This window comes from Trichosurus vulpecula, chromosome 5, assembly GCF_011100635.1.
Source record: "Trichosurus vulpecula isolate mTriVul1 chromosome 5, mTriVul1.pri, whole genome shotgun sequence".
Classification (NCBI taxonomy): Eukaryota; Metazoa; Chordata; class Mammalia; order Diprotodontia; family Phalangeridae; genus Trichosurus; species Trichosurus vulpecula.
In genome coordinates, this window is record NC_050577.1 from 64,750,286 (window position 1) to 64,774,527 (window position 24,242).

The following is a 24,242-nucleotide window of genomic DNA, read 5'->3' on the forward strand; positions in this document are numbered from 1 at the left end:
TAAAGAACAACAAAATTTAATTTGTTCAAACTTGGAAATCCTCACACTGGTAAAAAAATCTCATAAAAGTGAACAATTCACATTATTCTTTACACATGACTTAAGAATGTATTAATTATTTTAAGTCTGCCGCTTTGTTCTCTTGGTAGGATTTTTCTTCCATGAATAGCATGTTATGATTTCATTTTATTTTTCCACCTTGTATTTTTCTGACTTGAAATGAATTCTTCATTACTTATTGGCAATATAGATGACCTTATGCTTTTCAATTACACCAATGTCATGTTCCAGTTGTTTCATCTCTGCTTCTAGTCTTTCCTTGCGGACCTTCTTTGGTAGAGAGTCGATAAATACAGAAAGGGACTGGAATTCCTTATGTACCTCTTCCCAGTTCTTTTTCAGGCCCTGTAAATTTATGAAATGCAAAGGAAACTGATAAGAACCTAAAAAGAAACCACTTTGTACACTTCTATCAAGTCCTTGGCAACAGTAACAAAAATACTGCACAAGGGCCAATTTCTGTCCTTGGATGTGTGTTCAGCTCTCATTGGGAATATTTATTTGCTATCTTTTTAGTGTACCTACACTTAAAAAAAACTATCAATCAAATGCATACATCTAAAGCTAGAAATAGCATAAAACAAAGTAGTAATAAGTTCAGAACAATAGTTTTGTATGTAACTTATGTTTATTATTTTCAAACAAAGCATAATAGATCTCTGAATTAAAAATACTTTATTTCCAAATTTGGCTTCATTTATTTAAAAACATTCTTTACTAGTTCATAAAAATATTTTTTACCCATTTGACAAAATGAATTTTCTAACTAATTCCAAAATTCAATTTTCTGGGATATATTTTGCCCAAGGAATATGGCTCTTCTACCACAGTAAGAGATTTAAATTCCCTTTCTACATACTTTGTAGTGATTTAAATATTATTAAAGGTAATAAACATGCTCATTTAATATTCTAATTAATGCTTTACATTCACAAAACAATAAATTCAAAGCTATGGATCTCTTAGGAGCTAAAATTTGTTTTTCTTTCTGTGTATGTATGTATGTGAAAAATATATATAGCATATGTGTATAAATGTATATGAATCATATATACACACACATATAATTTTGTGTTACAGAGCATTAGTGGGTCCCCATTTAAAAAATGGTTTCTGACTGAACTTATTTTAATGCATAAAACATTTTACAGCTCACCACAGATCAATACACGTATATACTTATTTGTATAAAAGCATAAATAAATAAAGAACCATGGAATTTTAAATATTGCTTGGAAAATGGGGTGGTGATTTATTACGGTGTTAAGATAGCATCAAAGGGTTCAACAGATTTAGTAGCTTTCCGAACAGGTTCTTGAATTATAAATTTCAACCTGATTGTAGAATACCATAAAATCTCAACGATTTAGTTCCGGGCTTAAATGAATATGATAGTAAGATAGAAAAGACTGAAAAGGGTTGTGGTTAGTCCAGGAAAGAGGAATAGAACTGATAATTCCTCAGATAATGGAGTTGACTCAATTAAATCAATGAGGGTGTGAGGGAAAGGTAAAACTAAAATGGAAAGAATTCTAAGGTGAGAAGAATAATGTAAACAGTCCATCCCTAATAATATATGAGATATGTTCCAGCAAGCTGTCTATGAAGGAATCTGGGGATGGAGGGGAATTGCATGGGATGGTAGAAAGAGCAATGGATTTGAAGTCAGAGGGCCTGGGTTCAAATCTCAGCTCTTCCACTTACTTGTGTGATTATGGGAAATTCACTTAACCTTTCTAGGTTTTTATTTCCTCATCCGGATAATGAGGAAGTTGTATTAATGTGCCTTTAAGATTTCTTCCTACGGACTTTCAATATGAATTTTGAGGTCTGTTCAGACAATAATAGTGATGCTTACCACCTCTTTCTGACTCCCTTTACCTAGAAATGGCACTCATCTATATTGTTCTCTTAGATCTCCAATTGTCCCTCCTCTGTAGCCTTTACTAGCTTACTCTCCCTCTTTTCACTGCCAAATGTGAGTATCACCCAAAGTTCTGTCCCTGTCCTCCTTACCTTCTACACGGTATCCACTTGGATATCCCATGTACTACCACAGCTTCATTGATAATTTCCATCTATATTTCAAGCCTCAATCGTTTCCCTAAACTACAATCCCTCCTTTCCAGCTGTCTGCTTACACTTGGATATTCAATAAATATGTCAAATTCAAAAATATCCTCAACAAAATCTCTCTCTTTCCTCTTCTTATTTCTGATACCACCATCCTCCCTGTCATGCAGATTTGAACATCAGAATCAGAACATCTTGGACTCTTTTCTCACCTTCAACCTCCATGTACATAGTTATCCATTCTTGTAAGTGTGACCTCTTAAGTAACTCCTACCTTTCCTCTCTCCTCTCCTTACAAATGCTATCTATCCACTGCTATCCTATTTCAGGCCTTCCTCATTTTTTCTGAGATTGTGGTAATAGTTGCTTCTCTACTCTTCCTACCTCCAGTTTCTCCCGTCTTCATTTCGTCCCTGGCACTATTCATAGAATAAACTTCCTTCTACACAGATCGGATTATATCATTTCCCTGCTTAAAAATAGCATGAACAACAAACAAAAGGCAGAAACAGAAGCAGAGCCCAGGAGTTCCTTACTCTTTACCCAATATAAATTGAAATACACATTCATTATCCTGGCAGTCAAGGCCTTCCATAGCTTGGCTTCCATCTACCTTTCCAGCCATTTAAGATTGCCATTCCTTCATATACTCATGTTCTAACCAAACTTGGCTACTTATCACTTCCCAATCTTTTACTACTCTCTCTTACAAGCTTACCATTGTGAATTCTTTCACTCACACCTGTCAAGAACAGTCAATCCATTCTCTTTCCCTGGAAAATGCTCAGCTATTGAAATTTTTCCCTTTCTTCAATATTTACCACGAAGCCTGACCTGATACCCACAATATAAGTGATCTTTCCCTCTTTCAACTTTTCATACCGATTTTTTGGACTTCTCTTATGTAAATACTTCTGTTCTAGTTTGCATTAAACCTATTTGTGTATGTGTCTTCACTACAAAGAGTGTAAACTCCCTGAGGGCTGGGTTTACTTCTTATTTCATCTTTGTATCCTCAGCACTCAAGACAATGCACATAATAGGGCCTTAATAAAAATTTGCTGAACTTAACGCGATATCAAAATCAGAAGATAAAACTAAATTATAACAAAGGATTCATCTCTGATAGTCCATATTATTAAGTTAGAGCCTTGACCATAAGTTTAAATGTTGCCATTTGAAAAAAACAAAAAAAAAACTTTTTCAATGTCTTCCATACAAGTGTTTTTTTTTTCCTATCTCTGATGGAAGCATTTTTCTTTTTCCTTACCTGTATTTGCTATTTTAAAAAGAGCAGAGACAGGAAAAGCAGACAGATTGAATCTGATAATAAAAATCATGCAAGGAGAAAACAGGGAAGTGTACACTCTGCAAAAGTATTTGCCCCTCTGATGGAGGAAATCTAGAACAGAGTATAGGTTAAGGAAGGCTTCCCTGTGGGTGGTGAGGTCTTTAAGATGTTGCTATTTGCTGATGCCATTGTTTGGGTGCATCAAATGCTAACATTTCTGATCCTCCTGAAAGAAACTTGTAATCACTCTAAGGAGTCTGACCTGTCCATCTGCAAAAGAAAGACCAACTAGATGAAAAAACCCCATTGCTCAGAGTTCAATATGCATCTGAATGCAAGTAGTTCTTAACCTGGGGTCTATGAACTTTTAATTTTTAATATTTTGATAACTGCATTTCAATATGATTGGTTTTCTTTGTTAACCTATTTTATGCATTTAGAACATTTTTATGAGGAGTACATATACTTCACTAGATTTTCAAAGGGGCCTTTGAAACAAAAAAAGTTAAGAATCCTTTCTATATCTGGGACAGATAATATATATGAACAAGGAATTGGGTCCAGAGTTGAAAAGGAGGAAGGCATGCAGGATTGCTTTTGGGAGAATGCAAAGCAGTTTTACTGACCCCAAACTTCTGTCATAGAAAGGCTTGATGTATAGTAGCCAGACCTGGAACATTACTGCCTCTGAAGAAGTAAAAATGGGCTTCACACAGATGGTAGTGGAAAGATGAATGTTGGATGTGGGAAGGCTGCAATACATAACCAATAAGAAATTGCAAAGAACAGGAGCAAAGGGTGCAATCGATCAAATGATTGTATGACAAAAAGAGAAGATGGGCTGGTCACATGGCCAGAAAGCTCCACTGGCACCCTTAGGAAAAGTAGGGTTAGGGTCCAGAGAAGGCAAAGAGTTGCTCCAGCACATTGGGTGGATCACCTGTAGCAAACTCTTGGGATGACCTGGATGAGAGTTGCATAGGATGGATAGCAATTAATCTGAATTGTTGGAGGGCTTTCCCAAATACATTACACACACACACACGCACACACACACACACACACACACACACACGCACACACACACACACACACACACACACACACACACACATTTACTACGTAAGGGCATTACCTGTTTTTTTTTTCAAAACATTTCAAATTGAGTGACATAGGTTGCCAGGGAGACAGAGGACACAAATGGCATGGAACCATATATTTGAGGTACTATATACTCCCCAAAAGGAAAATAATCCAAGGGTGTTTTTAGGAGCCTACAAGGCTGGTGGCTATCTTGCTGTGGTGACTCCACCATTTGCTCTTAGGATGGGCATCAGTATACTCCTAAATTGGAATTTTAAGGCAGATATAACAAACTCCATTTTCAGTGGTCACATTAGGTTGCTAGTAGCTGTGAGCCTATAATTCACTTGCGAGAGAGACACAATGGGAAACTGTGGAACATTCAGAGGGGGTGTGCGTGTGTGTGTGTGTGTGTGTGTGTGTGTGTGTGTGTGTGTGTTGTCTTTCCACTCCAAGGGAGTACATTTTCTCTGAAATATTTTCTCACCTGAAAAATGCAGAAGATAGCCAAAAATGAACCATATTCCCTAATTTCCAAGTAATTTCTTGGATTTACATTTTAGGAAACTACAAAAACATTTTCAGCCTCCCTCTATTACCATTTAGTGCAGATGGGATTCAGGCATTGTAGAGAGTAAATTTCAGTATATGAAAAACACACTCAAAGGAATTTTTTTGTCATAATTACAACTTAATCTACTTCTTTTGCTCCTAGAGCAGCTGGAGGAAATCATGAAGCTGTTGCTGACTGGGACCATTACAAATTTATATTATCCAATCTCAACTGGGCCCTCAAAGAAAACATTCGATTCTTTCTTGGTTCGGCTGTTCCAAACCTCATCTCTCCTCCACAGGAGCACCCTTCCTCTACCCTTTCTGCTGAAGCCCTTGCCTCACACTTCACCCTCTGAAACTGAGACTATCAGCCAAGTGTTCCCCTTTCATTTCTCCTCCTTCAGTCTGATCTCAGATGACGAGGTGGCCTTACCAAGGCCAACCCTGTCCATCCCATCCTGTCCCAACTTCTCTAGGCATCTCAGAATCCAGCAATTCTAATATCACCTAGTCATATCCTTCCCTATCTGTTGTTCATGTCTCCATCCTTGAAATTAAAAAATAAAACCAAAAAACCCCAAACTTCATTTTCTCTCATCATGTCCTCTGGCTATCCCCCTGTAGCTCTCCCTACTTTTCCGGTGAAACTCCTTGAAAAAGCCATGTGTATTTGGTGTTCCTCTCTTCCCAATCTCTTCCACAACCTCTGTAACATGGCTTCCCACCTCACCATTTAATTGCAACTGCTCGCTCCAAAATTATCTGTGACTTTTTAACGGCCAAGTCCTCATCCTTTTTGACCTCGCTGCAGCATGTGACACTGTAGATCACCGGCTTTTGAGTACTCCCTCCTCTCTAGATTTCTGTGATATTGCTCTCCCCTGGTTCTCCTCCTATCTGTCCAAACACTTCTCAGTCTACTTTGCTGGCTCTTTGTCCATTTTACCTTCTAACTGTGGATGTCCTCCAAGGCTGTGGCCTGGATCTGCTTCTCTTTTTGCTCTATACTGTCTCTCTTACTGATCTCATTAGCTCCCATGATCCCTTCTATGCAGATGATTCCCAGATCTCTGTATGTAGCACTACTCTCTCTGCTGAGCTATAGTAATGCATCTCCAAATGCTTCCCGCATATCTCAAGCTGGACGTCCCAAAGGCATCTCAAGCTCAACCCACCCAAACCAGAGCTCACTATCTCCCCCAAATGTTTGCCTCTTTAGAACTTTCCTATCATTGCTAAGGGAACCGCCATTCTTAGAATACCCAGGTCTACAACCTTGGTATCATCCCCAACCACTCATTCTCACTAATCCCACATACCCAATCTATTGCCAAATCATGTTATTTCTACCTTCATAGCATTTCTCATATATATCTCCATATACATCTTCATACATACAGCCAAGACACTACTTCAGGCCCTCATCATCTCTAGGGTGGACTACTAAGTTGTCTTCTGATTGGTCTCCTTACTCATCTCCTCTCACTTCAAGTCACTTCAATTCAAGTCAGCTGCCATGGTGACTTTTCTAAAGCATGGGTCTGTCCATGTCACCCCCCGTCCAATGAGCTCCAGTGATTGGCTATTGCTTTCAAGATCAAATATAAACTCTTGTATTTGGTTTTTAAAGCTCTTTGCCCCTTCCCAACCCTTCTTATCCTTTTCTATCCTTTTTAATACCTCACTCCCCTCCACTATCATCCAGCTGTTCTGGCCTACTTGTGGTTCCTAGAACATGACACCACCTCCCATCTCCTGGCCTTTACACTGGCTATTTCCCCCTATTGCCAGAGCTTCTTATTTCCCTATCTTTCTTCAAGGCTCAGTTCAAAGGAGGCTTTTCCTGGTCTTTCCAAGACCCTTTCATATTACCTTCATATACTTGCATATACATGTTTATATGTGTCAAGATATTTACATATAGTCTCTCCCATTAGAATCTTTGCTCCTTGGGAGTAAGGACAGTTTTTCCTTTTTTGCATTATTATATCATCTTTACATTTTTGCTTATTACATCATCTGGCACAGAGCATGCACTTAAAAATGTTTTTGACTGATTTAAAATTATCTTTCACCTTGTCAATATTAGAGCAAAGATATAAAAAGTTAAGACTGGTAATGACATAAAACGTCACAGGAAAAAAGTGGTAAAATTAATACCAAGCAAAACACTTAGACAATTAGTTTATAAATATACATTATTTATATTTTGTAACTAGCTACCACACACAAGGCAGGCAGACCAGTGCAGCAGAAGTAGCAAAGAACCCTGAGAGAGAGACAGGAAGCAACATGGGCCAAGCAAGTCAAAACACACCACCACCTTGACCACCATCCCTCCTCAGATCCTGATGAAAACAGCCCTGAATCCTGAGCCTAAGAGCTTGGGAAGAGCAGTTTCCACAAACCACCAAAGCTATTCCCAGTCCAGCCCTCACAGCTGTCATGGATGGGAGAAATCACTGTGGAGGGCGGGCCCACTTTTCTCATTACCACCAGAAACAAGTGTCACCACCCTCAGACAGGTAGGTAGAAGAGCCATGGGAATGACAACCTTTGCTCGCACCCCCACCACCCCAACCAAGGGTTCTACTTCCAAGCCCAGCGTTCACAGTCATCATCCAAGAAGGCAGCTCAACTGCTACCTCCCTCCCCCAAGCTAGCCTAGTTGGAGTATCAAGGCACTCTGAGGGAAAGGCACGAGACAGCATGGCCCAGACAAGTCAAACCACCACCACCACCTTGACTACCATTTCCCACCTCCGACCCTGACAGAGATAGCCCAGGACCCTGAGTCCAAGAGCCTTGGGAGAAGCACTGCTTCCAGCCCAGTGCCCTCGGCCATGATCCTGGGGAGGCTCCAGCCTCTGCTGCCAAACTCCAAGAAAGGAAGGTTCTGACTCCCAGAGTCCTTAGCATTGTCAAGTGGTTCAACATTAGAAACTCATATCATCTTTATCAATGGAAATGGCATTAAAGAAGAAGCACCGGCATCTGCTTTGTTGCTGCACACTAAGGACCTTGGGACTTCTCCATCTGACTTACAGCTGAAACCTTCCCTATGCGTCTTCTTCCCCATTAGAAGGTGAACGCTGTCTGGACTTTAAAACCTCCCCCTTTCATTTCATTCCCACTGTTAACAATCATTTGCTTAAAACTAGGCTTCATGGATGTTGGCCTGAGGCTCTCATATGCCCTATGTCAATCAAGTACAAACAAACACCAACCTGGATTCAAGCTCTTTCACGGTGTTGCCCCTGTCCACTTCATCTCCCATCAGGCTCCAATATGGCTGATGTTTCGTTTTAAGATTTGCAAAATGTTTTACGTGCGTGATCTCCCTTGATGCTCACAGTAACCCTCTCAAGTAAGTCGTATATTACAATTAACCCCATTTTACCAATGAGTAAGTTAAACTTGTTGGGCTGAAGTAACTTGCTAAAGATCATACAGCTGGTAAAATGGATACTTGAAGCCAAGTCCATTGATTCCACATTCAGGGTCTTGTCCAGTGTCCTTCCAGCCACATCCCAGAGCCTCCCCGATATTCCCCTCCATCCAAATTGGTCTACTAACAGTTCCCTGAATATGCCAGGGACATTTTGGGCTGTGTATTTTTCCTTATTCCATTCCACCCATCCAGAATACCCTCTTCCTCTTATCTAAACACTTATTTTGTTTCAGGATCAGCTAACGTCCAATATGCTCCATGAAGCCTTTCCCTATGCCAGCCCTCCATGCTCATACCCTCCATTTATGGTACCACCTACTGACTGTACCACTCATTTGCGAGGAGCATGTGTTACTTTTTGGTATTATTAATCTTGTTATTTATATGGCTTGTTACTATCTAACAGCCCCTGCAGAGAAGTGATTGTGTCTCTTTACATGCTCAGTATAAAGGACCAAGGATTATAAGCATCCAAATAAAAAGTTGTTGCTGATGTTATGATCATGATAAACCTATATAGGCCTATACCAGTATGTTTTAATGCACTTTTAAAATAAATTAGGAAGAAATAGAGGGTGTACCCCACAAGTTTTAAAAAAGAAAACACAAAAATATGCCTTTAGCCTTTCTAAAGATACTATAATTCTAAGTCCAAATATAAGTTAAATTTGCCTCATGTAAGTCTTTGTTTTAAAAAGTTCTATTATAGATTAGTCTTTAAATCTGTGGGATTCCATGGCAAGAGGAAAAATGTGAAACTGAGGATTAGGTTGTTTGAAAAGTGTGAAGTTTGTTTCATATTATAGTTTTGTTTAGGTGCAGCTACCATGACACTGTAGATCTATTATAGAGCTCCATCTAGTGAGAAATAGCGAATCCTAGGATGGTATTCTTTAGAAAGATAAAAGTATAAGAGTGAAAGCAAAAAGACAAATTTGTAGGGCAAGATGTGTTTACTATAGTTCTTCAGCACATGCCTAGAAAGAATAAATTGAAGATGAGAGCTCGATTCAATAAACAAACATGTGACTATTCTTTTCCCCTCCAAAAAGTAGAGGATTTTCTAGAGTTGTCACTATTTCCAATGCATATTTTCCTGCTTTCGGAAATGAAACTGAGGACTGGAATATTTCAGGGATGTTTCAGAGAGTCTGGAATAAATCTGTGCTCCCCAGTACTCACTTGAAGAACTGTATCCCTCTCCTCATCAGAGAGACGTTTCATGGCCGCCTTCTTCAGATTTGCCTGCACGTAGCTATCGTATTCTTCTTGCAGTTTTTTAACGTCCTCATTTCGCTTACATATATAATCAGGAATAATGCCATAATCCTGAAAGGATTTTGAGAAAAATATTTCAGATGATCACTATAGGCATATTTCAATCTGTTTTCCCTTTGCCAGTATGCTATCAAAATCCTTGGTCTTGTCATCTGCAAAAGTAAGGTATTAAACTCCAAGGCCCATCTCCTTCTAAGTCCTATGACTCTATACGTGACTGAGAAGAAAATAAAAACATTGTTGGATTTGTTTGGCACGGAATATCTTAAAGACATAATTGTTCCCATTTGATTCTAGCCGTTGTTCAAAATGGTACCTCTTGACTAAATTATTTTCTCCTCACTGGGACCATTTGATTCCCATTTTTAAGAGAGCAGAAATGACTACCCTGGTTTTTCTCTGCTATCGGCTCATTATTGTTACCTGATTTGCCCACTTCTGGATCATGCATGGACATTTGGCTTACCCAACAGATTGAGCTTTCTTTTGATCATGCCATCACCCACAAATGTGCCACCTTTACGTTCAAGAATTCTGAAATCCCCACATCCAATCACAATCTATTGGCTTTTTCACTTTTTTCATCCATACTATGCCCTCTGATATTTTGACCCCTCGATTTTCTCCTCTTTTTCCCATCTTGATTCCTCAGTGTACTAATTCAACTCCACACTGTCCTCATCTCTTGAATCCCTAGCTCCCTTACACTACTGATTACACGCAGCCAAGTTTCAGCCTTGGATCTCTCCTACCACTCTCTGTCTTTACTCCTACTAAACATGTGCTGCCGAACAAAGATGGAGAAAAATCATACAACCATTCTGATTCGATCCACTACAACTTTATGTCATGCGACCTCAACTGGGTCCTCTCTTGTTCTAGACAACCCTACTGTACCTCCCATGGCTCCCCCTGCTATATACAACTTGCTTCATATACATCTGCTTCCATGTTATCTCCCCCAGCAGACTGTGAGTTCTGGGAGGGTACGAACTGCCTTTTGCCTCTTTTTGCATCCCCACTGCTTAGCACAGTGCTGGCATATAGTAGGACTTTATTTACTGATTAAGTGGCTTACTTATTGAGAGACCAGGATAGGATCTTTGATTTGAATGCCACAGGAAACTCTGAGAAGAAACTGGGGATCGTTAGCTTGAAGTAAAAAAGACTTGACTGGAGGTGGCTGATAGCTATCCTTAAATATCTGACAGGATATGTCATCTGTTAGAGAAATTAGATTTATTCTGCTTGGCCTCATTAGGCAAACGTAAGAGTAATAGGTGGAAGTTAGAAAGATACAACCTTAGGCTTGGTGTGAGCAAAAACTTCCTATTAATTAGAGCTTGCATAAAGTTGTCTTTTTCCTTTCTTTCTATCCCAAGTGCTTAGCCCAGTGCCTGGCACAAAGGAGGCACTTAATAAATTTTTATTAACTGATTGCTTCTTCACATGAGCCCTACCCAAATGAAGTTGTTTTGCGTTTAACAATGTTTTGGTGCTAATGGACTGGATGAATTGCACTTGGTCAAAACATCAATATGTCAATTACCCTTGATATCACTCACATGGACACTGTATCCAATAGTACAGATTACAAATGATACATGAATTCTCGTCCTGTGCAGCTCTTCTCCATGTTTTCCCATAAATCTGTAATAAGTGAACGACATACTGTCTTTTTGTAGGCGTTTTAGTATTCTGTGGACATCAAAGCGGCCCTCAGAATCTCCATCTGTTATTTTATCTTTTCTGGTCAAATACAGTAAGTGCTCTGGAACCACTCTCCCAACTCACCCCTCTACTTGTCCTGCAGGGAGGAGGGCTGCTACTTCTTCCCTCTGTGCTAGGGGTCCCAGAGGACTGTTGAGGTATCTCTATAATGCTATAATTCATAAGCCCCTACCTGTATGCTTCTTCCATGACTATCAGTTGATATCAATTAGTCAGCCTCACATAAATGAATAAGCTTTTATGAAGTGTCTACTGTGCTTTGTGCCAGGCATGTGCTAAGTGAGCTCTTCACAAATATTATCCCATTTGATCCCTTTAACAACCCTGGGAGATAGGTACTGTTGTCATTCTATTTGACAGCTGAGAACACTGAGGCAGACAGAGATTAAGTGACTTGCCCAGGGTCACACAGATAGTAAATGTTTAAGGCCGTATTTGAACTCAGGTCTTCCCAACTCCAGGCTTAGTGGTCTAGCTGCTGTGCTACCTTGCTGTCTCTTTCCTTTTTCCTTTCCTTTCTTTCTCTCTTCTTTCTTTTTTTCTTTCTTTGTTTCTTTCTCTCTCTCTTTCTTTCTTTTGTCAGGGCAATTGGGGTTAAGTGACTTGCCCAAGGTCACACAGCTAGTACACGTGTCAAGTGTCTGAGGCCAAATTTGAACTCAGGTCCTCCTGACTCCAGGGCCGGTGTTCTACTCACTGCGCCACCTAGCTGCCCCCTCTTTCTTTCTTTTCTGTCTCTCTATACATGCATATATATATATACACACATATATGTATATATATATATACACACATATACTATACACACAGACATATACTGTGCCTCTTACCTACTTACATGTATATAGATATATGTATATATAATACATATATATATACATACACACACATACACACAGACTATACACACAGACATACACTACTTATTTGTATACAGTACTCCTCTATTTGGAATTTTTATGTTATAACAATTAAAAAGGCGAACACTTTTAGTAACCATATTTCTCCATTTTATGCCTCACTTGACAACAACAAAGATTACTAACTTTATTTCAAACAAAGTTAATTATTTCTATAGTTACATTTCTTAAGGAATCTTATATGAGCTTAATAAAAATACCAGGTTGGAAAGTCCTTTAGGGAAATATTTTGGTGAACTAAGTGAAATGCTTTTTTTATAATTATCAAAAGGTTGACCTTGCTAATTCATGTTTAATATAATAGATGATCCTCCTCCCCACCCCAAAGAGATGCTGCCTGTGACATTTATGGTGAATTCAAATCTTGATGTTCCATTCTGTTTTTCAGTCTCCCAAAGACATGCTGTCCTTGGTTTAGTTTTGACTTTGTTGGTGTATTATTGGACTCCACTTCATCAAGATATCAGACTTAAGTGGTAACTTTCAACATGCATGCTAATGATTTTGTATATTTTGGCTGTATGTAGAACATGCAATTTGTTTTTTAAGCACAAACTTCAGATAAACATAGCTTTAGTGCCCTTAGAATATAGCTTTGATCTTTAGGACTATTATTCTTGGAAATTTTGACTGTAAAAAGGTCCATAACCACTTGCATATCCTTATATATTCATGTATGCTCTTTAAGAGTAAAGTCTTCAATCTACATCCTGTGTTACTATCTAGAATCTTCTGACAAAATCATTAGGTAGGAAGACCTTTGAGAGTTAGCAATAAATTCTGACAATAACTTCTGGCCTTCCTGTTAATGCCTTGCCCATTTACCTGCATTGCCACTACAATTTTGTGTGTTATTGTTACAATGCACTAAACTGTACTTCTGTGGTCTGTTCTTATATTTAACAATATAAACTTGAAAAATTACTTGTGAATTTAGAAAATGTAGATGAAGGGGACCAGTGACAAATATACAGATGGTTTAATTTTTTTTCCTCAGGAAAGCAGGCCATATAAACTTAAATCTGTCCACCTATGCATTTTTATTCTTCTACAAAACTCAGTCATGAAAATTATTTTTGGGACAAAGCACACTATTTTTCAGTGTCCAGAAACAATGGAAATTTCGTCAGATATTCTCAGGGTCTTGTCCCCCTTCTCTGCAAAAACAAACAAACTGTCCTATTAAGTAATGTTAATTCTTTATTCCCCATTGCATAACTTTCACACTGATGGGTCAAGTGGTTCTAGAGCTGTATCCCCCATATTTTCACCATTTTGCTCCTATATTCTTGCAAAATGATTGATAAATTAGTTAAAAAATTTTTCTCACAGGTTTGTCTTTTAATATTTATAATAGTCATAGTCCAAGAGGAGGTTAATTAGAACTATTTAACAATTCATATAATTGGAAACATGCCAAACAATTATGGCTTTCATTTACTCAACTAAGTATGGAGATTCAATCATGGTTCCCAATGATAAATAGATTCCATCACACATTTGGGCTAAATTCAGCTACAGGGGAAGGCTGGCAGAAGGTCCTTTGATAGAACTTTTTTTTTGTTCTGAATTGGGATTTCATTGTTGTAAAGAAATCTTAGTGAATAAAGTCCTTCAATCAATGCAGATCACCAACTATCCTGGTATTCACTTGTCTTTGGGGCTATTGCTTGAGGATGCTGAGAAGTTAAGTGGTGTGGTCAGCATGAGTAAGTCAGTAGTTGAACCCACGTTTTCCTGACCCCCAGGTCCAGCTCTTTCTCCACTATAACCCGCAAAGTATAATATATGTTAATGCATGAAATAATTATTAATGCTAATTTAAAATGTTCATGGGTCTTAAGCCTTTAACACCATTGTCACCTTTTTGTTGATGTATTTTGGAACAAGTCCTGAAAGTTCCAGGCCATGTCTGTCTCCAGTCCTTCTGTCAACATAAATGGGTTTAGGCTTCTTGGCCACCCCCATGATGACATCAGCTGCATTTGTGTTTATAAAGTTTTTTCCACTCTGAATTCCCATAATTGGATGATCACTCCTCCGTGGCACAGGAGGTTTTTTTGCTACATTCATATCAGGCTTTTTGTCACCTAAACATAAAATTCCTTGTCAGTATTACAGACAGAAAACTATTAATACAAAGATTTTCAAGTATTTTAAGGGCAACAAACTAGAAATGAAAGATTTTTATGATATATGATAAAATTAAATATACCATAATAAATCCATGTATTGAATACAAAATATAAAGCATATGAGGTATGAAGATAAAGCAATAAAGGTTTTATCATATGTCTAGTAGCTGTTTTACTGGTAGCTAAGTGTCCTAGTAAAGAGAGCACTGGACACAGAAAGACCCAAATGTGAAGGCTGCCTCGAACATTTCCTAGCCTCGTGACTGTGGGCATATCACATAATTTCTCTTAGGCTCAGTTTCCTCAACTGTAAAATGAGGACAATGATAGCACCTATGTCAGGGATGCTCTGAGGGTCAAATGAAATACCTGCAAAGGGATCGGCCAACGTTAAAGGGCTATATGATTGTTAACTATATAAATTGAGATATATAAAATAAAACTTCACCTTCTCCTGTTTAGGCTCCTTAAGAAGATGAATTTTTTCAGGATTATGGATGAAATGTGTCTTTTTTAAAATTTAATATTTGTTTTGTCAGAGGAAAAGGATCATAAAAGTCCACAAATCAATTGAACAGTTGTTTAATGCTTAAAAAGCCCAAACCACTTTATTAATTTAAAAATACAGCAGATAGTCTTTAAAAGTGTCTTCATATGAACATATACCTTTTCCATATAATTGTTAGGTATTCTAAAGGCTGTCTCCAAGCAGATGGGTAAGGTTGTAATTTGGTATATCTCACTGACCTTCCTAAACTCCTTCTGGCTGATCCTTTCACACACTAATTATCTGGCCATTCCTTGAAAGTTTTCTTTTCCATTACCCACATTCTGCATCTTATATTTACTTGACATTGTCTTTAGGAGCCAGCCCTGATAAACTCAGCTTTCTGGCAATGTAATTCCACAGACTTGTATTAATGCGCACTGTTAGATGCACTAGGGGTCAGTAGTGAGAGTGCTGGGTTCAAATTCCATCTTTAATCCTTAGGATCTGTGAATCACTTAATCTCTCTGCCCATAAGCTTTTTTTTTTTAAGCTATAATATGGTGTAAAACAGTCAAGTATTTATTAATGCCTATTAAATGGGCAATATTGAAAAACACACACACACACACACACACACACACACACACACACACACACCATCTATTGTGGTTTCTTGTGCTAATCACTTACATTTTCTCCTTTGCCCACTATCTTCCTTCATCTACTCATGTAAATTTCCAATTTTATGTTTAGTATTTAAGTGCAAAGTTAACATCTTACACATCTAAAACATACATAATACTCACCAATATTTTAATATATTAAACAATATTTGCTTTACACTTCTAATATTTAATACATGAAATGGGTGTTACTTACTGAGTGCTGGCTTGGGTGCCTTTGGACGTTTCTGCAGGAAGTCTTTTGGGGAAGGCACATCAACTTTTGCTGGCCCCATGGTTTTCCACGCAGTTTTACCTTTCTGTAACTCATTTTTCACAGTTTCCTTAAATATTGATACATACCTTGAATTAAAAAGAAGTCCAAGTATTCAGCATTTTTTTTATTTAAATCATTTCTAACAGTGAAAACGCACTGATTTTCAGCAAATTAAATCTTCTGTACTTATGTAAGGGAGTCACCATCAAACGTTACTAAATTACCAATACATAGTGAGGTTTTAGTGTCCAGGGCAGCCACATGCAAGGGTAGAAATCTGCTAATAGTTCAGGTCAGAGTCTGTGTGGAAGTGGCTATGTATGCTAGTGAACTTAATAAGCTAGGCATTAAAGTAACTCAGCCGTATCTTGGACAGAATGATACCCGGACACTATTCTCCAGAAGTGCCATTTGGGAAGCTCTTCAGCGGGAAAGAGACTACTATCAAACTGTTCCTCCTTGCCTACTCCCTTAGGACTAGGCTATATTTCCTTTTCCTAGTTATACTATTGCCTGAAAGCTGTATCTCAGGATTTACAATATGTATTATTCCTGAAAGCTATATTGAGGTCAAATTTTAAAAAAAATCAAATCATATTTTAAATGCATCAAAGGAGTCTTCCATTTAAGCGAATTCTATAGTAGATCCTTCCCTAAAGTCTTATTTGCCTTCCTACAGTTAGTCTTTTTTTTTAATCTGGCTATTCATATTTGGTTTAAATGCTGTACATCCATGTTCATGGGATTTTAGTATTATTAGAGTTACAAATATACGGTATTACTGAAATGGTCAATTTTTTTTTAAAAATGAATTATTCTGACAAAATGACCAAATGTCTAACAGCAAAGGAGCAAATTATTTCAAATTCTAAACAATTTGTGGTTTCAGTGGGTTATAAAAAGTTAGAAACAGTACAATTGCAAGAAATGGCCCATCTGTTCACCTCAGGTCTGAAGCACATGATTCAAAATATATCATTAAAAAAAACAACAACAGATAAGTATCTATGGGAATATTCATATGACATTTTCTTTACGATGGTTCCCCTGATTTCTCCAGTCAGCAATGAGCTGGACCATGGCTATAATAGAGGAATGATGGGCTTCTGAGTCCAATAAAGGTCAGTAAGAATGTATTTTCCTAAGTGATGAAAATCTAATAAAAAGTATTTTAAACTGAAAGGGAAAGACTTGAAAAAGAAAACTGCCTACATACACAACACACACACACACACACACACACACACACACACACACACACTAAACTAGATACCATAGAGAGTAGCTAAAATGTGGAAAAATATCAGTAGAAGGTACCTAGAATTCTCAGGAGACAAAAAGGAGTCAACAATGATATCCATAGCTTCAGGGGCTTAGCCACAACTGGTAACAAATTAGATTAACTACAGTTACTTAACTCAAGAAAGAAAATTTCACCTTATAGATATCATTCATTGAGACTCAGTAAACTGCAACCTTTGACTGAATACATATCTGGCACAAAAGGCTGGTGTGTGTGTGTGTGTGTGTGTGTGTGTGTGTGTGTTGGGTGGAGAAGATGAGTAGAGTAGCAAAGTGCTAAGAAGATATACTCATGTGATGAAATCCAGGAGCCAGAGAGGAGAAGAATGGTAACAGACATTTGGGTGACGATTTAAAAATAAAATACAGAAATTGAAGCTATGTAGCCACTGGAGTTTATTATAGAATAGTCAGACAGAAGGGGAAAATAAATGACGTGTTTTGGAAACAGATTACAAGCCTGGGAGAGAAACACGACAGAATAGTGATGGGAGACCTTCAATTATCTAGACATCTGTTGGAATGCCATCCCAAACCAAAAAGCAGAAGCTGACAATTAAAAAAATTTTATAAATTTAATACTGAACATCGATGCAATTTAATTTGAACTGTAATTATTTACATGTAAATTAATTCCAATGTAGAAAATGTCATAAATTTTTAGTCACTCTTAAATCTCTATTAAGATTTTTTTGTTCATTCATTATCATTTTTCCTCTCCTGCTGTTGAAATAGGCATGGGCTCTGCTCCCTGGTTTCTTTTCTCTTGGCAGCATTTCCTAAAGGGCTTTACAGGGTTTTAAATATTCATGATGCCTGTTCTTAATTGCATTAATTTTGTTACATTAATGTACCACAATTTAACCACCTCCTTATTTTTGTTCATTTAGGTTGCTTCCAATTATCTGCAATTACAAATATTGCTATTATGAAAACATTTGAAAAGACAGCCTTTTTAAAAAAATATTTTATGGTATAACGTTTGCAAATTCCTCGGAGGGTATGATTATTTTTGTAATTTTTACTGAATACTATTGGATTGCTTTCTACAATAAACCAATATAGTTTCTTTGCTTTAAAATTTTCTATGTGTGCCCATTTAGTAAGAATGAGGATGAACACAATTTTAATTTATATTTCTGTGATTATTCATGAGGATGAATATTTTTTAAAGTGATTATTAACAATATGTTGCCTCTTGTGAAATCTGTTCATGTCATTTGATCATTTATGTATCATGAATTGGGAGTTGCCTTTTAAAATTTTAAATAGTTCCTCATATATTTTGGATGTGAAGTTTTTGTTAAATTTGCTATAATTTCCCCCAATCTCTTATTTTTAATTACAATATTTTTTGGAACAGATTTTCATATAGTCAAGTCCTAATAATTCCTTCTAAATATTTCTTTTAGGGAAAAGTCAGTTCTTTTCTGCAACTGAGCTAAATATTATGCCATCTTTTTATAGTTGTAAAAAATTTTAAATCTATTATCCAAATGGAATTTGCTTCAGCGTGTGATGTAAAAAGTGGATCTAATTCCATGGAAAAATTATCAACCAATTTGTCCCAAATACATTTGTCAAATAATGAATTCTTTCCCCAGGTTTTATTTTTTATAGGTAGGTCAAACATTAATCTTTTGTTTACATTTGGTTAAATGTCTTGTGTATGTAATTCAATTCCATCGATCTATTTCTCTATTTTTTGCTCAGTTCCAGAGCATTCTGTTGATAAAGTTTTGTAATTAAAATTTTGTAAATATATTTTAATGTGTGGGAGTACAAGACCATTTTCTGATTTTCATCAGCACTGGTTGCTGAAGTAAACGTGATGGAAATCTTGGGGGTAAATTACTACCACTCCATTGAGAATTAATAGAAGAGGGAAGAGGAAAGCCAGGGATCAATCTGACTTGTGCCCTAGATTTTTGGAAGACAAACTTCAAAGGTTCAAGGAAAAGACAGGTAGGATTTCATGGCCTAAATTCTACAGGGAAAGTCAATCTAGGGGAGATGGACAGGCTCTCAGAAATGATATTTTGAAGCTACAAAGACAAATAATGCCACCAGAAAGAAAAAAGCCTATAGTTATCTAAAGGAATAATGTGAATGTACAAGTATTCGATTGATCATATTTGCTTTAGAAAGACGTATACTTTTCTTGACTTGCAAGCAAGGAAAGATAGGTAAAAGAGAATGAAAGACCAAGTGTGGAATGATCCTGGATAGCCCAAGGAGTACTAAACTTTAGAATGAGCTGATGTTAGTAAAGAATGCTAAGAATTACTAAAAGCAGGGTAATTTTAAAAAAGCTATTTTGGGGAAAGGAAGAGCTTTGACAGAGAGACTGCTGTCTGGGGTTATTGGGGGTTAGTGCTGGGATGATGCTGATAATGGAGAAGAGGAAGAATTACTAGGCTTTTTAATTTTAATTTTTTTTTGCTGCCAAGGAGAATTATTTTTAGACTGGAAAGGATAAACATAGCTAACAAGGAGTTAAAACTCAAGGTAAACAGGGAGATGGTAAAAGAAAATGTCTAGCAGCCATTGACAAGTTGGTTGGTATCTCTGTCTCAAGTCTCTCCTTACTTTCATCACCAGTAGCCTGCCAAGGACATTTTTCTGAAGTGTGGATGTGACCATGTTGCTCCTCAGCTCCCTATTATTACCTCTAGGATCAAAGATAAACTCTCCACTTGGCATTTAAAGATCTTTCTACCCCAGTCCCTTTCTACCTTCCCAGCCTTCTGGTCTACTCCCCTCTATGAACTCTCTGATCCAGCCCTGCTGACCTCCTTGCAGTTCAACACTTTCTCCTCCTCCTTCTCCTCCCTTCTCCTCCTCTTCCTCTTCCTCCCTTCTCTGGGATGTCTGTTCCCTGCAATGCTTTGTCCTCTTACCTCAGTCTCTCATTTGCTCCATGACTCAATAGAGGTCCACCTTCCTCTCTTGCCCTTTCTCAGTCACTGCCCTTGCTGGTAACCAGTGCCTCTCAGATTGCCATCCATCCACTCTGTGTCTTTTATTTACACGGTGTCTATGTACAACTCCACTCTGGGTCCCTCCACACATTTCCTCCCTTATTAGGAGGGCGGAGGGTGGTTTTGCCTTTCTTTGTGTCTCTAGCACTTAGCACAGAGCCCTGAACACAGTAAGGTTAAAGAATGCTTAACTATCAGGGGAAGATGGCAGATGTGAGGAGATCCGAAAAGAGTCTACTGCATTCATCCGTGTGGGCAGTAACCTTCAAAGGTTCAGACTAGCATGGTGACGATGGTGACAGGATGGTAGAGATTGTGGAATACAGAGGGCTTAACTGATTGGACAAAAGAAGTGAGGGGAGGGAAGAATCAAAGACTACCCCAAGGGGACAAATGTGACCAATGATACCAAAGAGATTTACGGGGAAAATAATGAATTTGGTTTAGGACACGATGAGTTATAGGTACCAGAGAAATATCTAAATGGACACGTAGGAAGTTAGAAACATGAGTCTAGAGCCTGGATGGAAGATTGATGATAAAGATAATAATAATTAATGTTAATATTCATTCAGAACTTATTATGTGCTCTGGAAGGGGGGTGCTTATATTATTCCTATGTTATAGATGAGGAAACTGAGGCAAACAGGGGTTAGTTGATTTGCCCAGGGTCACACAGCTAGTGTTTGAGGTTGGATTTGGACTCAGGTCTTCCTGACTCCAGGCTCAGTGCTCTATCCACTGTGTCACCTAGATGCTCCCTCGTGGCACTGCATAAAGTTGGCAGTTGACATCACAGGAGAGATGTCCATGAGAGAGAGAGTTTAGAGAAGCCATGGGTCTTCTTTAAACAGATAAAGGAAACCAAGGTAGACAGAAGTTAAGTCATTTGCCCAAAGCTAGTAAGTGTTTGAGGTTGAACTAGGAACTTCCTAACTGCAGGTGCAGGGATCTCTCTACTACATCACCTAGAGCACTGCGGGATAGGACGGCAACTGGATGGCGGTAGAAGAACCAAAGCAAGATTTGTTGTTATTAGGGAACATGGAGTGGGTTTTCAGGCAGTTGGGAAGGAGTCAGTAAAGTAGGTCAGACTGAAGATGAATGATTGAAAGGATGACTCCTTCAGCATGGTCCTGGACGAAGTAGAAAGGAAAATAATTAAGGACACAGGTAGGGATTAGGTCTAGCAAGGAGTAAGAAAACCTCTTCTTTTGAGACAGGAAGGAAGGACTGAGAATAAATATAATGAGAAATTTTAAGGACTAGGGAAGGGAACTTGTCCAGTTGTTTTAGTCATGGCCAACTCTTCATGACCCCATTTGGAGTTTTCTTGGCAAAAATAGTGGAGTGATGTGCCATTTTTCCTTTTCCAGCTTGTTTTACAGATAAGGAAACTGAGGCAAATACAGTGAAGTGATTTGCCCAGGGTCACACAGCTACTGAGTGTGTGAGGCTAGATTTGAACTCAGGAAGATGAGTCTTCCTGACCTCAGGTTCGGTGCTCCATCCAGGTAAATAGTTGGCTAAACTGCTCTAAGTGTTGGGCCTCGGTATAGAGTTGGGGAATTGGAAAAGAAAATAACATATACAATTCAAATTTTACAAAACTTTCTATACAACAACTCTGAGGTAGGTCATACAAGTGTCATCATTTCCCTCTCACAAAAGAAGAAATTAAAACTCCAAGGAGTTAAGTGACTTGCTTACTTCAAACTTTTTTTTAAAAGTGTGAAACCATCTGTGGAGAATGAAATAATTTGAAAAGTAGATTTCTGGTGGAATAATCTAGGAATTTCTGCTTGGTCCTATGCTTATAAGACTTGGACAAAGGTATTAGTTGGAATACTTGATAAATCAGTAGGTGACACAGAGCTAGGAAGGACAAGTAACACAAAATGTCAGGATACAAAAAGATCTTGAACCTCATATGGTGGGCTGAATCAAATAAAATGAAATATAACAGGGACAAATGTTTATAAAATCTTATACTTCGGGTAGGTTTGTTAGACATCAAGATCACCTGGAAAACACCTGGTGATTTCAGTGGCCTTCAAGTTCAATGTGAGTCAACAGTATGATATGGAAACCTAAAAAGCTAATGTGATTTTTACATATTAAAAGAGGCAGCGTCCAGAGCAATGCCTGTAAGAATCACAGAATTGGAGAGCTGGGAAGGACTGACCCATATACCAAAAGAATCCCCACCAGAACATACCTGACAAGTGGTTGTATGGGGAACCCATCGCCTTCTCAGGCAGATCATTCTGCTTTTGCACGTTTTTAATTGTTGGGAAAACTTTCCCAATATCAAGTCCAAATTGTTCTTTTTTAATCCATCTCCACCCAGTACTCTGGTTCTGCGTTCTAAGGCCAAACTCAGCAAGTGGACAGATCTTCAAATACGTGAAGACAGCTATCAAGTTTTCCCCAAGTCTGCTTTTCTTCAGGTCCCTCACTATCCTGGTCTGCCCTTCTCTGGATACTCTCCAGCTTATCGATAACCTTATTAAACTGTGATGCCCAGAATTGGACACAATACTCCAGAGGAGGTCTGATGAGGGCAGTGTGTACAGTGGGACTATCAGCTCCCTATGCCTAGAAGATATGCCCCTTTTGCTACAGACTGAGATTGCTTTTCTTTACTGCCACCTCACAATGTTAAATCATATTGAACTTTTAGCCAGATCTTTTTCTGCTATCCTACCATGCCAGCCACAAATCTTGTATTTGTGAAGGTGATTTTTTTGTACCCAAGAGCAAGACTTTATGTAATACAATGAACTGGCCAATGGTGGGAGGTGGGGTGGGCAGTCCTTTGAGCTTATATATATATTCCACCAACTATTTTAAGTCCAAGTGACCATATGGAAACTTTGGAGACCTAGTTTCCAGTCATGACAACTCAGGATTTCGTACCATGTGATGATGACAAGTTTTGTGATTGGTTCTGGAAACTGGAAAAACCAATGACTCAGGAGTTGCCGACCTGAACTGAATGTGTATCCAGAAGTTTCAATCCACCGGTCTTTTCCTTTCTTAGAGGTTGAAAGGGAGGCAGGATAACTTTGAGCTAGTCTTAAGAGCTGGGCAGAGGAAGGGCTTTGGCTCCTCTCACCCACCTATGTCAGCTGTGAGTGCATCTCTCTATCTGATGTTTATTCTTTCCTCACCTTAGGCCAATGAGTGAAGTAGCTCTATTTAGGCAGCAACTACACAACAGTTATCAAGAGAAACAGTGCGGAAGGAGAAAGGAGCAGTTTGTGGGTCTAAACAGGAGGTTCAGGGCATTGCAAATTGCAGTCAGGAACTGGTCACTCTCCTCTCTCAGAGAGAAGTCAAGGCAGTTGTTATCCTTCTCTGACTCGAAGTTGTGGCAGTTTGGATATTATCTCTAGGGGATATGTGGAAACATCTTACCAAACCTGGTCTGTTTGGCACCATGTCCATGGGTCACAGCTTCTCTTGGCCCAGCATCAACTGCAGACTCTCTTCTCATAATCGTTTTAAGGGAAACCCATAGGAGCACAAATCAGTGACCAATAAGTGCCAAATTCTGGAACAGGTCCAAAGATGATGCAATAAAAATGGGGAAAAATGGATTTTGAATGAGGAAATGTTATTGGAGGATATTGGTAGAGGGATGACCTGAAAGTGAAGAAGGAAAACAAGCATTCCTACTTCCTTGAGGATCGAGTTGAGTGAAAGAAATAGCCACCAATGGAGAGGAGTGGGAGACATATGGTATCACAGGCTTCCAAGGGAATTATGAGTGGGTACCTTACATATTACCTAGTTTAGATACTTTCAGTTTTGGGTGTCCTTAGGGGAAATCCATTTTTCATTACAAGTCAAGTAGGAAAAATCTGAGAATATAGGGCAAGTCTGTTGAAAATAGAACAGAGGTTCCAAAGAACAAAGTCTCCCAAAGACAATGCGGAACTGGGTTGCAG

General features: G+C 38.3%; 2 protein-coding genes across 3 annotated transcripts in view; one reads left to right on the plus strand and one right to left on the minus strand.

Annotated features, from left to right (window-relative positions):
* The window catches only part of ENKUR (enkurin, TRPC channel interacting protein), a 27,332-nt gene continuing 3,090 nt past the window's right edge, over positions 1–24,242 (minus strand). Inside the window, exons 2-5 of one of the 2 annotated variants that reach the window (XM_036760155.1) lie at positions 15,947–16,092; positions 14,306–14,532; positions 9,696–9,842; positions 1–405 (exon numbers count right to left, since the gene is read on the minus strand). In XM_036760155.1, coding sequence (XP_036616050.1) covers positions 232–405; positions 9,696–9,842; positions 14,306–14,532; positions 15,947–16,092 — 694 coding nt within the window. In that variant the 3' untranslated portion in view covers positions 1–231. The remainder of the gene's footprint in view (positions 406–9,695; positions 9,843–14,305; positions 14,533–15,946; positions 16,093–24,242) is intronic. The other variant, XM_036760156.1, reaches the window with a different exon arrangement.
* The window catches only part of THNSL1 (threonine synthase like 1), a 26,106-nt gene continuing 21,073 nt past the window's right edge, over positions 19,210–24,242 (plus strand). Inside the window, exon 1 of the mRNA XM_036760153.1 lies at positions 19,210–19,273. The gene's annotated coding sequence lies outside the window, so the exon portion shown is untranslated. The remainder of the gene's footprint in view (positions 19,274–24,242) is intronic.